The sequence below is a fragment of the Thermobia domestica genome, chromosome 5 (genome assembly GCF_964235325.1).
Source record: "Thermobia domestica chromosome 5, izTheDome1.hap1.1, whole genome shotgun sequence".
NCBI lineage: Eukaryota > Metazoa > Arthropoda > Insecta > Zygentoma > Lepismatidae > Thermobia > Thermobia domestica.
Window position 1 is genome coordinate 183,496,428 of NC_137458.1, and position 14,538 is coordinate 183,510,965.

The following is a 14,538-nucleotide window of genomic DNA, read 5'->3' on the forward strand; positions in this document are numbered from 1 at the left end:
AGCGAACCTTCATATGGTCATCCATGGACTCGGCATTGTACGTGAAGGGCACTACGATGGCTCCTAGCTATCAGCAGTCCTTGCTAATCACGTACATCCATTCATGTCGGCCATATTTCAAGAAGGGAATGGGATCTTTCAGCACGACAATGTTCCTAGTTACAAGACCAACATTGTACTGCAGTGAGGAGCACAGTGGCGCATTTCAATTGCTGCAATGACACCAAAACTCACCGAGTATTAACCTAATGTAACACCTTTGGGACGTTATTTAACGTCAGATCCAATGTCCTCAACCCTTTCCATGGAATCTACAGGATTACGTGACTGTTACGTGATGTGATGTGATGCTCCATACCTCCAGCCAGCTACCAAGATTTCATTATTTTTATACGAACTGCATTGCTGCTATCCGAAGGTGGACATAGATATTAGGTAGTGATCATAATGTTCTGGCTAGTCAGTGTATTTTGATTGTTGAATTAAATTTCGTGTGACCCGGAAACCACTTTATCTGCACAAAACTTCTCAATAACCGAAGACATTTGAAGGTGTAAAGACAACACATAAGAGATTAAATATTCGAAGCTGTATTTCTCAACATGCTACCTCATATCATTAGTCTGCTGTGCACCTGGAAAGAACTACATATTGTTGTGTGTGTGTGAGAGAGAGAGATAAAAGAAGTACCACTTACTGTATCATATTTCTCCAGCAGTTCATACAAAGGAAACATATCCTAGTAAGAAAGAACAGTTAGTTTACATGCAACAAACCAAACAATACATGCATTATATGAGAATATGTAGAAATAATGAAAGAGGAGGAACGTCTCAATTAATAAAAAATAAACTCAAGATTTCAGTCGTACATAAACAGATCCAAGCTCAAAAATCATAATTTATACATATTTCTTAATATGTTATACATACCTTAAACATGGAAATGACTCGTGAAAGAGACTCGAAAATGAGCATTGGCCATTGCAATGTACCAGTGCACAAAAGGAATTATTTCTAATTCTAGAGTTGGAACTTGGTAGATCACCCCTCCCCCTTAGGCAGCACTCGAAAGATTCAACCGTACAAGGAACAATACCCACTAAGTCACCGATGGTATGCAGAGACAGGTGCTACCACTCGTTATAGAGTGCCGCGAGTAGAGCTAGCCGTACACTCGAAGAAAGAGATATTTTCCATCTCAAAATAAGTTTGGCAACATTGCACGTAACACGGCCCAAGCGTAAGAGCTTCAGAATATACTGCCAAATGATGTATTGGTTTTGGCTTTACGTAGTTGCCTTTCAGCTAGACTAAATACAACGAACTGTGTGTGCCTTTTATATCTCTTTCTCTCTGTTCACGGCTGTGTTTGCGAAGATGTTTGTTTACAATGTTTTGCATTACATTTGTTATATTTCATTAACAAAAAAATTGTCATATTTTCCTTCTTCAAGTGCTTATAAGGTATGTTAACACGAGAAAGTAAATGTAGTTAACGAATGATATGAAGTAATTAGTAGTTCTTGAATGACTGAAGGGGTGGATGCTGAAATAAATAAAATCTTTCAGTTTAACGTCCCACGATTATGCCCTTTAGGCTACGGAATATTATGATTAAAACAAGTGAATGAAAATGGAAGAATTGGTGGAATAAGAGTGTAAGAGGAAACTGAGTATCCCGAGAAATTTCACGGACACAATGTTGTGAGATGGATGCTTTTCAGTTTCGTATTTTGGTGATTCTGGATGCAATCCTCATTGAAAATCTATTTCTTTCTTTCTTAATTTTCTTACTCGTACACATCCACGGAATACACTACGTTCGTCATTTGTCTCCTGCCCGCACGACACTCCAATCCTGGCAGTGTTGCCAGTTGGAGTTAAATGACCCTCGTATTTATGACATACATATTTCATGGTAGCAAAAGAGGAACAAGCAAATAAAACAAACGCAACGTATACAATGTAGACAGAGACAGAAGTATTTACAGAACACTACAGGTGATCTACAATCTCATGTGTAGACAATGGTCCATATGCGCTCCCTAAAGATAATTGTAATCAGTTCATCATTCAATAGTAACATAAATCGAAATTTTACAACACTGCCCCGGGATGATTCCATACTGGGACCAAGTATCTCGGGAAAACCTATATATCGTCTGAAAGCTCTTGCCATAAGAAGTATGAAAACCGTTTCCAAATCACAGGCAAACCCGCAACCTGACAGTATAAGGGTCCAGTTTGTTGGTGTTTATGACTCTATATATGACATATTTGACGGAAGTAAAAATCTTACAAGACATCACGCGTGACTCGGTCAAAGGTTTGATAATATCACTTTGCACACAGACGCATCACTTTAACCCATTTGGTCAGTGTTGTCAACGAATAGTAAATACAATGTCACTGATGGTTTCTGTACAACTGGATGTATGTCGATAAAACGTGGTATAAACATCATTCATCACAAGAGAAAATATAAGATTGACGTATTCCTCCCCCAAGAACCCGTTTGTCAATGTTGCCAACCAATTGTAAAAATGAGAAAATTCCGTCCGATGAGACGTTTATACACCAAGCTTGGAAGAAACCATACAACACTATAGCAAGAAGACGTTGAGTTGACCGTCTCCCAACCATTCTAGGTTGTCAGTGTTACCAACCAAGTGTAAACATCACAATGCTGCAAATGGCATGTGTGCCATTGAACGAATATAGAACGAATGTGACAGAAGCATTGGACAATGGAAAACAGTGTGAGTATACCTGCTCCCAAGCTCCCGTTTGGCAGTGTTGCCAATCAACGCAAACATTCAAGATTTTCGCATGAAGTCTATGGCATTGGTGGGCATAATTATACGTCATTCAAATTAGGTTTGTAGTATGTTAGTGTGAACCCACAAGCACCTATGTTGTCAGTGTTTCCAACCATTCTAAAATACATTTTCTCAACAGATTACCTGACCATTGCATCCATAGGGACAAAACTTGATATAAGCATCATTCGACACAACAGCAAACATACTGCGGTTGGTACCATTCCCCAAGCACCCCAGTCTGTTAGTATTGCTAACGTTTTCAAAATGAAGTTCTTCGAATGGCAGTATAGAAGGTTGGTGGTATTTTTATATTGCCTAATTATATTGTGAAGTAGCTGTGCATTAGATGTGAAGTGACCTTGTGATAATTGTGTAAACTCAACTTAATTCGCTACATTCAATTATTTTATTAAATTACATTTATCAACGACAGAATCATGAACTCTTTAAAATCCATCGGAAAAAAAAACTTTTATTAATGTTGTACATTGCCAGACAGTTTGAATACGCATGAATTTGTTAATTGTTACTTTTGAAATAGTTAATAAACACGACTAGTTTTCTTCTTGATTTTCCGCATTCCCTTCCGCATAGCTTGATATTTCACCGTTCTCGGATTGCCAGACTCAGGACTGGGCAGAAAAGCAAAACCACGGAGGACAGATCGACAGTGGGTATTCGCCTCACGGTTGAAGAAGGTGCAGGATCGTTAGAGAGAGAGACATCGCATTATTGGAGGACGACCGACTCCATAATCCGAGTATACCATTCTGTAGGTTCATCGCCGCAAATACATTTGAATCTGACAGAGTAGTGAAATGAAGGTGGAGAAGAACATTGTAAAAGATGCACCGTGAATAAGAGAATTCGACGCCCCTAACAGATCAATAGGATAGAAATCCAGATGTTGACCAATTCTAGCATTTCCAGAATTCCTCCAGAGAAAGGTATTCATCGTTCCAGATGACCAGGAGGACGCCAGTCTCGTTGAAATATCAGGCAAGTGCTCATTCCTTTATCTTAGTTAAAACCTTTCTCTCTCTCTCTCTCTCTCTCTCTCTCACACACACACACACACACACACACACACCTACCTACCTACCTACCTACCTACCTACCTACCTACCTTTCTCCCAACTAGTCATTTTCAAATCAGAAACATCTGAATTTTATTTAAATTCAATCATAACTTTGCAGTTAACTACGGTGTTGTGCATCAGTTTCATCCCCAATTTGTTGCATTCATTCAATAAGTATTCTGAGTTGCAACTTATGGCACCATGAGTTGCAACTTATGCAACTTATGGGAATGGTACCAACCGCAGTATGTTTGCTGTTGTGTCGAATGATGTTTATGCCAAGTTTTGTCTCTATGCATGCAATGGTCAGGTAATCTGTCGAGAAAATTTATTTGAAAATGATCGGAAACACTGACAACATGGGTGCCTATGGGTTCACACTATCATACTACAAATCTAATTTGAATGACAGTATAATTATGTCCACCAATGCCGTAGACTTCATGCGAAAATCTTGAATGTTCGCATTAGTTAGCAGCACTGCCAAACGGGGTGCTTGGGAGACAGGTACACTCACACTATGTTTTCCATTGTCCAATGCTGCTTCTGTCACATTTGTTCTATATTCGTTCAATGGCACGCATGCCATTTGCAACATTGCGATGTTTACACTTGGTTGGTAACACTAAATAGCTAGAATGATTGGGAGACGGTAACGCTCAACGTCTTCTTGCTATAGTGTTGTATGGTTTCTTCCAAGCTTGGTGTATAAACGTCTCATCGGACGGAACCTGTTTTACATCTCATTTTTACAATTGGTTGGCAACACTGAAACTGGAATCCTTGGGAGAGGAATACCTCGACCGTATATTTTCTCTTGCGATGAATGATGATTATGCCACGTTTCATCGATATACATCCAGTGGCATCAAACCTTTGTCCAAGTCATGTTCTAACAATGAGTCAAGAAGGATCATGAAGGACTCAGGCGCTTATGCGTGATGCTTGTAAGATCAGTTTTTACTTCTGTCGAATATGTCATACATAGGGTCACGAACCCCAACGAAGTCAGGTTGCAGGTTTGCCTGTGATTTGAAAACGGTTTCGTGCTTCTCATGGAAAGAGCTTTCAGACGATATATAGGTTTTCCTGGTATGGAATCATCCCTAGTGAGTTATATTGATAGATCTCCTCTCTCTCTCTCTCTCTCTCTCTTTCTCTTTCTCTTAGTGCCACAAACATGCAATAGTCAGGACTGTTGATGGTAGTATGTTACAGCGAAGTCCGAAGGGCGAACTAAGGAGAAGTAGCACGTCAGTGTGTAGTGACCAGACACTGCTAGTGTAAATGGGCAACCTCTAACCTCCAAGGTCGTCGGGTTGACCTAGAAACTCATTTACATTTGTGTTGGGGTGATATGCTGTCATATATCACTCAACTAAAAGCAACCTAGTAGGCCTGAGAAACCCAGTAACAAACGCGTTGGGATTAATATACCTACCACGTATCAAACCACTTTTGTAGGTCTACAAATCCAGGAAGAATGTGTTCTGGTGGCAACACATATCACGTAACTAAGCGTCTGGTAGGACCAGAAATCCAATAACAATGTGTTGAAAATTATCACTCAACTAAAAGCAGTTACGAAGGCCTAGAAGCCGAAATAATAATTGTCTTGGGGTCGATATGCTGACCACACATTGCTCAAATGAAAGCCGTCTGGTAGGATTAGTAATCCAGTGACAATCGCATTGGGATCAATTTGCATATCGTACAATACTCAACTAAAACCGTTCTAGTAGGTCCAGAAACTCAATAACAATCGCACTTGGGTCAATGCGGTGACCATACAAGTGAATGTAATTTGGCTGACCTGACAATCCAGTAAAAATTCCGTTGGGGTCGAGGTGCTAACCGCAATTTACTCAGCTAAAACTCGTTTGGTATACCATCGATTGAAGCTACAGTGTCAGAGAATTTATTATTATTATTATTGCAAGATGAACTACAGCGTGATAGTTTTAAGATTGGGTATTGAATAGGACCCTACACTTCAAACCAACGAACATTCGATTTCGTTAGGAATATTGGTCACTGACATTATGAATGTGTGAAACCTTTCTAATAACATAATAAATAAAATACCCACTGGTACGCAAGATTCGGATCACTTACCCAATAAATTTTAACAAATTGAATATATATAGGTATGGCTTTAATATATATATATATATATATATATATATGTGTGTGTGTGTGTATAGGACAAGTAGCAGTGTCACGTATATATAACGTGAAGAAGTTTGGTCTGTAGGGTGTGATATTTTATCAATTATAGAAACCGAAAGTGTCGGTAGATTTATACCATATCCGGTTTTAATATGTAGTAGATTTAAAGATGGAAATACAACGCACTGTTAGGGCGCATAATCGATTGCAGGAAACCGCTTTTTGCTATTATCGTTTTTGCTCTATATAAATCAATATTGACACTGGAAGCTATAATAGATTTGTACCACTTCCGGTTATAGTATAGTTAATGATGGAGATTTAATATATTTTTGGAATGGTTCTTCAATAGCGATGAATGTTAAAACCGTAAATAATTAATTTCTACCACTTATAGTTTGAAAATTGGGGAAAAAAAGGCTAGTTCTATCTTTTACAGTTTCACGAAATTTGATGATTAGTCAAGCAGGGGATAGGCGAGTCAAGTCGAGGACCAGCACAAGTAAGGAATTGTGAACAATTAACCAAGCCTCGTGACGCACAGTGAAGTAAGAACATGCATAGCGTAGACCAAATATAGGTAGTTAAAAGCATCCCTCACGTAGTGATCGTGACAGTTTCTTGTGCTGTATCCGAGTAAATAAGAGAATGTGCAGCAGAATAGTGGATAGGTCTGTTAAAAGTAAAGAATACGTCCAATTATTTGAAGTATAACAGCTGGCAAGTTAGAATAGCTCTCACATGATTATTTTGTAATCTGAACTTTCACCATTAACATAATCTGAGTTAAAAATAAGAGATATCCTTTTTTGGGGGAGGGAGAGCTGTGTGAAAGGAAGAAAGAAAGAAAGAAAGAGAGAGAGAGAGAGAGAGAGAGAGAGAGTGTCCTAAGTTTTGAGAACGCGGTTTCGTGGCTATGTAGTGATATAAATATATCAGTAGAGGACATTAGTGACTCATGCATCCAAGAGGAGGTGGAACCAGGCTATGCGAGGTTCTTGCTCACGAACAAACGCCAGACTGACTCAGAAGGTTGCACTCAAAAAACGCTGCCAAGCACGACAGCCACTATTGTGAGTACAATAATGTAGTGCAAGCTAATTAAACTGTTGGTTGCCTTGGGGCAGATCAAAAAGTTAGAGGTTGTACGTGATGGGAGTGGCACAAAGCGTTATTTCCCGAGTAAAGAAAGCTGCTATGACCAGAGGAACGGCTATACGCGTGCATGTTGAAGGTCGTGGTAGCAGTACAACAGCTCGACAGGATCGCTACATTCGCCAATTGGCCAGAAGGAATCGACTTGCAACTCTCGTGCAAATTGATAATGAGTTCGTCGGGGCTTATACGTATATGAATAAATTCTATGAATATAAGCAAGGAATATTAGACTATTATAATAAACAATATTACAAGAATGAAAACAGAAGTTTCAACTATGTTCACAGACGTACTTTTGCAACTTCCGCAAAAGTGATTTTCTGAGACAGTTCTTCTCACTCCATTTCAAACTTAGTTTCTCAACTTTTTTTTCTCATTTTCTAGTTTCTCTATTTAATTCATGAGATATATATAAGGTAATAGGCCCACATTTCGTCCCCGTTCCTAAATCCGTCCCCCACGCGTTCTAACCATGTATGTTCCTCCTCTTGGTAACGCCGGTGAGCAAGACGCATGCAGCACCATCTGTTCAGTTGTTTGTGAGAGTGGCTGTCATCGAGGTGTAGCAGTTTGCGAGGAGTCGGAATTTCTATTGTTTTTGCTGAGGTAAGTTCTTGCAGAGTCAAGTTTATAAAACTTGAAAACTGAATCTATGAACAATGTGTGAATGTACTGTGTTGTATTATAGTTGTGGCATAACGAAGTTGTAAGCCACGTATCGTTGTGGTGTTGTGCTTCCATCTGTTCGTGGAAACGTACCACCATGTTGCATGTAGCAATGTTCCTAATTTCGTCCCCTGTCATGTTCTCTATTCCGTCCCGGGGACGAAATTGAGCACTCATTTTGTGCTTCTGTTTCTTGTCGTTTCAGGTGGCGCCAAGAAAACAATGGGACAAGGAATCAATGAAGAGGGCAATTAATACAGTGCGCAAGAGGGATATGGATTATAAAGTTGCCAATAAAGCCTATTGCAAGAAAGACTATTGCAAGAAAGGAGGATATTTAAATACAAATGAGCTAGTGGATACCAAAATAGGGCGTAAACCAGTATTAAATGCAAGAATAGAATAGGATTTAGTCTCATATTCTCGCGCGATGGAGGAGAGTTTTTACGGTCTATTCTAACTATGAAGGATCTCCGCCGAATTGCATATCAGCTTGCCATTCGAAACAAATTGTAAATCCGTTTTCGAAAGTTGAAGGTGCTGGAGGCCGCAAATGGATAAGGTTGTTCTTCAAGCGACATCCCCTGTTATCGTTAGGAAAACCACAGTCCCTTTCTCTTGCTGGAATTGGAGGATTTCCCCTCAAAATGTTGGACAATTTTAAGACAGGAACTAGACAAAATGAATCATAACTCCATGCGATTGTACAATGTCGATGAGACAGGAATATCGGTTGTACAGCATAAGTCATTGTGAAAATCGTTGCCCTAAAAGGGAAAAAAGCGGGACAGAGTGTCCTCTGCAGAGAGAAGAGCTTTGGTTACTCTTGTCATGAGATGTCTGCTGGTGGCCACTATGTGCCACCCATGATGATATTTCCAAGGAAATTAATGAAGGCTGAACTACTCGACGGTGCCCTCCCCCTGGAACCATAGGTGCTGTTCACGAGTCAGGTTAGATAACTGCTGCCTTGTTCGAAAAATGGTTTCAGCACTTCATATCTTTTGTAAAACCTACTAAACAAGGTCCCGATGGTGCTTACCTTAGATGGGCACTATTTCCATACGCGCAATCTCAATGTGATTGACACAGCAAGAGACAATGGAGTGTCCATCGTATGTCTGCCACCCCATTCTACTTCAAAATTGCAACCACTAAATGTAGCCTTCATGTTTCCCTTCAAGACGTTCTACGCACAGGCAATAGAGAAGTGGCTAAGCAGCCATCCTGGACGGGTAGTTACAAATCTGCAGCTGGCAAGATTATTTAACGAAGCCTACATACGTGCAGCTACTGTGCAAACTGCAGTGAATGGTTTACGCAAAACAGGCATCATGCCACTCAACCCCGACATTTTTACAGAGGCAGACTTCGTTGCACACAGACTGAATCAGAGTAACAACGGAAATCAACCCTCAGCACCACAGGATGAGATCGCACCAAGCACGTCAGGAATTACTGTCAGTTCACATCAAATCAGAGAAGTTCCCACAGTCAGCTCGCAGAGGCTCTGCTGTTTTGGTGACCAGCTCTCCAAATAAATCAAAAATTCAAGACTCCATTGTCAGAAAGAATAGTAAAGTTAAGTCTTCACAAAAGAAAATCGCCAAAGAACGCCCCATCCACAAAACAAAGCAGAAAGACAAATATGTTGACGCGTCAAGTGAAAGTGATGACAGTGATGCAGTGTGCCCTATTTGTGGCAAGTTGTACTCGGAAGACAAACGTGGTGAGAAATGGATTCCCCTGGTTCCATGAACTTTGCTGCACCTCACCTACTAAAAAAAAAAAAAAAAAAAAAAAAAGACTTTTGCTATGATGGGTGAAGTTGTGCTTTCATTGCTAAAGCTGTTTTTTTTTTTTCTATTTTGTTTGCTAAATTCAGTTGAAGTTGGGTGAAGTTGAGCTGTCATTGCTAAATCTGTTTTTTTTTTTTTTTTTTTAAATTTTTTTATCTGTGTTCATCATCATTACATTGCATGTATTGTACACCAATCATTTCATGTCAATACCTAACATAAGTTTGTGTTACTACCGTGTGTTTCATTTACTAACATCCAGGGGACGAAATTAGGAACCACTTTAGATGTAACTGCTATTCTGTTTGTTGCTAGAATTTATTTTTTCTCTTTCTAACCTTTTGCTCTGCATAGATATAATTATCATCAATATGTACTAGAATGACGACGGATTGTAATTTTTTTTGCCATCCATGCTACTTCACAAAACTCCTCCAGAAGGCAAAATGCAACTGGGGGACGAAATTTGGGCCTATTACCTTATACCTTTTTTTCTTCTTTGTGTGTGTTGCCCTGTGTTTTCAAATAATCTTCATATCGCCTAAGAGCAGCTCTGCCATCATTTTTTGTGTGTGTGTGTGTGTGTGTGTGTGTGTGTGTGTGTGTGTGATGATAATACTATAGACTACTTTGCAATTCATAACAGCATTATGCACTTTCATCAGTACTATGACTGTATCTCCACACTGGTTTTCAGTAAGGATAGACTTGTTGCTTGAGAAACTACTCACAATTGTAGCATTTCCATCGGACATCATCAAACTCAACTTTATCACTTTCCGCAATGATATATCCAATATCTTCGGCTGTTTGAAAGGGGAGCATAGAAACCATCCAGTCTGGCAATTTTTTGCTTGTCTTGCAGATATGTTTCATAGTTTTGTGAAATGGATGTTCTATCATCATCATACAGTAGTGAGTGTACGTTCTTTTTCCATTTTCTAAGAGATCCTCTGTTACTTCGTAGGAGGCATTTGAACAGCGTAGGAAGCATTTGAACATAATGCAATCACCCCGTAATTGCTTTAAAATTACACACGGATTCAGGGAAGACAAATTCTCTGACTACCTTATATCCCACGGGGCTTCTTTCAACTTCTTAAGTATAGTTCTCAAAAATGTTTGCCATTCTTTTCGGAATTGAAATAATTACAGTTCAATCGCCTATACTTGCTTTCGGAACTTCTGGATCCGGAAGCTGAAAAGAGCATTATAAAAAGCAAGGTTTCAACATCATTAAGGTCAAGTAACGTGAGTGTACTTTACAGTGAGAGCTGACTTGAACTTACTTGGCTGTACAAGCCGGCTTATAAGTAATCTCATGAGATTATGCAATTTAAAGAATAGATACGGAGTCAAAGGACTTGTAGATTGAAAATGTGACAAGAAAGGCTGACATCCAGAACAAGAATCTTAAAAAAAAAGAAAAAAGACAAATTACATTTGAAAAATTTATCATTAACTTACTCTGCAACTACATAGTAAGGCTCTGACTTTACTATTTTTGACTTTTTCAGAAATTATTTCATGCTATCAACTATTTCTAGAGCTTTCAACACAAACATCTTCTGATTACTTTTCACCACAATATTTAAACGGAAATATGTTATAACCAGTAACTGTTGTCAAACCTGCACGTTGAACAGGTGAATTTTGAAACAGGAAGAAAATGTTACGAAGAAAGTATGCAGTTCCCACCAAGCAGACAAAGCCACTATTCACATCACCATTCACTACATGCACAGGAAAATGGAAGCAATGCCACACTTAGCCCAGATAATCTCTGGTCACTAATCTACGTGCTCGCAAGATGCGAGCCCCTGAGTGAAAATTTTTCTCATACAACGATAAATTTTGTACTTTTTCCTGACTTTTGACCTCATATTTAACTATTTTCCTGTCTTCTCCTGAAGAATCCTAAAATTCCCGACGTTTCCTGACTTTTCTTGTCTTGCATTTAATATTTCACACTGGAAGATCAAAATTTTATGCACTAATAAGGGAAGTACTCCAAGTGGTACGCGGGGATCTATATGTGTTATATATTGTTGGAGAGGTCACACCGAGTACACCTCAAGTGAAATATCTCGCTTGAATGAGGCCTGTAGGGGGCGTGGCGACCATTTGAAGATGAGAACAAGGCACGCTCCGAAATACCAGAAAACTTGGACAAAATAGGAAGCTATGATGTAATTGTTTTGAGAAGTGGTATATATAGGTTTAAAAGGTAGCTAAACACGAATTTGACATCAAATGTTTACAAATCAAAATGGCGGATCCAACATGGCGAACAGAAATTACAAAAAATGAGCTACGGATTTGAAATTGTGTATATAGAAATATTCGACGTCGTTATGTATGAACCGAATACCAAAAGTGTAAAATTCTAAATGGTGGAAAAAATGCAAAACACTGCTATGGAACTGAAAGTGGATAGGTAGGGGTTTTCGTGGTCAGTAAGTAAGAATTCAATGTTAAAAGTGCGAACTGTAATATGACGGATCCAAAATGCAATGTGGCGAACGAAAAGTGAAAAAATATGTACAGAACAGACATAAGTGATTCTTACACATGTAGTAGAAAATACTTATAGTACATAACGAAGCAAGTACGGCCAGGTGATGTTTTACAATAAACAGGGGGCGTGGTTTGCTATGCGAAAATTGAGGTACGGAATGTAGGGCAGGTTTTATAGCGCAGATGAAAGTTTTATAATACGAACGGGTTGCAATCATAGACAACAATTATTTTACTACCAACTCACTTTCAACCTCCAAAGAGATACACAGGGATCGGCATGTATTACATATCGTTGAAAAGCCCGCACCGAATACACTTTACATCTGTAACATCTCGCCTGAATGGCACGTGTAGGGTATGTTGCGATTATCTGCAGATACCATCTGAAGATCCGAACAATGACGGTGAAAAGTGTGCATTGGAATTTAAAACATCGTTATGCTTCCACAACTGTCTTTCCGGCTTCACATTATGCCATGTACACTTTCGAGCCATGTCCACTCTGATGAGTGGTGACGGTTTCGACACTGAAACTAGTCTCAATCTCGTCTCCAATTCGAGACCGAGATGTGTTTTTCCAAATCGAGACAGAGCCAAGGCTCGTCCCGATACACATATGTTCATTCTGCACTTTTGCACTTTTTGTCCACTGGATCTGTCATATTGCATTTTGCACTTCTAACATTGGATTCGTATCCCGCGAACACGAAAACCTCTAACTACCCATTTTTAGTTCCAAAGCAGTGTTTTGATTTTGTCCACCATCTTGGATCCGCCATTTTGAATTTTATACTTCTGGTATCCGTCGAATATCTTCATATACCCAATTTCAGATCCATAGCTTGTTTCTTGTAATTTGTGTCCGGCCATGTTGGATGTGCCATTTTAATTTGTAAGCATTTGATATCAGATTCGTATTCAGCTACCTTTTAAACTTATATATACCACGTCTCAAAACGATTACATTATATTTTACTATTTTGTCCAAGTTTTGTGGTGTTTCGGAGCGTGCCTTGTTCTGATCTTCAAATGGTGTACTGAGTGTAACCATTCCAACAATACATAGCACCTGCAAATCCCCGCGTACCACTTCAAGTACTGAAATTGAAAGGTCTAAGTGAGTGGTTCTACAGCTACTTCAAGGTGTCTGCGTGTGTATTGTGTAAATTTTGAACTTGCGTGGTAACTTCGAAGACTTAATACATGACACCTTGGTTGAACGTATGAGGTCGTTGATAGTCCGTGGTGTACAACGAGAGACCTGTTTGTTTCAAGACTGTGATGAGTGATGTAGAAAGCAAGGACTCCACTTACAAACATTTGGTGTAGAAAACATAGATGACTCTTCTGACGTTATTTATGCAATATGCAAGAAAAATAAATTTAAGAAAACTAATGCCATTGATACCTTCATTGATGCACTTGGAAATAGACAGTGAAAGAAGTAACACACTAACATTTAAGAAATTGCAACAACACATTGCAGCAGTGAACGGATGAGTAGAGGGTGAACAATTATGTTTAGTTCTTCGTTGTGGTTATGCTGAGAATAGGTCTGTGATCCTACCACAAGAAATAGAAGAATATCACTGGAGTAAATCTGTTTCAAATTTTACAAATCTCACACATTTTCGAAACAAGAGCACAAGTGTTGCAATTACAAGTGATGACAAAGGACATGATTCAGCGTATGCATTGTTGGCAATACGCAAAATTCTTCAATAGCTGCGATCATAGGCAGAAAAGAATTATTATTTCTGATGGTCTCCCTTGCTACGTCAAAAATAGTTACCAACTGTTTCAATTTATTAAATCGCTTGTGCCAATGGAGTGGGTATACTTACAATGTTGCTAGTCATGCGTAAGTGCTTGGTGATGGTGTAGGGGATCTGCTGAAGCACCACACTACAGGTGCAATTCAGAATTTAGAGAATTTTACAAAAATGGTGGTCACACACATCAATAGCCCTTATACTGTTGCCCAAAGAGGAAGTTGAGTTCCGCCATTATAAAATAGAAGAATGGTCCAATTCCGCCATCAGAAAATAGAAGAATGTTTCAACCAAACTACCCCTATGAAAGGAATTCAGAAGTCACACGTCTGGACTCACTCAAAGTAATGGGCCATCTTTAAAGTGCAAGAAAGAATTTCAATTGTCCAACCAAGATTTCAAAAACGACAGGAAAACATTCAAATTCAGAATTTACAAGAGGAATGTTGCAGCTTGTGTGTATGACTGACTAGTGGGTTGCAGAGGTTAAAGGTATCAGTTGTGATTTAAATGAAATCGTCGTGGATTTTATGCTCCACATGGACCGACTT

At 39.1% G+C, this 14,538-nt stretch overlaps 1 protein-coding gene across 49 annotated transcripts in view; it reads right to left on the bottom strand.

The window, feature by feature from the left end:
• LOC145686312 (uncharacterized) overlaps positions 1 to 14,538 on the bottom strand; it is a 955,404-nt gene that overhangs the window by 586,473 nt on the left and 354,393 nt on the right. For 41 of the 49 annotated variants that reach the window (XM_081759464.1, XM_081759467.1, XM_081759462.1 and 38 more), the window contains one exon: positions 698 to 739. The exons of the other annotated variants lie outside the window; for them this stretch is intronic. In XM_081759464.1, coding sequence (XP_081615590.1) covers positions 698 to 739 — 42 coding nt within the window. The remainder of the gene's footprint in view (positions 1 to 697; positions 740 to 14,538) is intronic. 49 annotated transcript variants of the gene reach the window in all.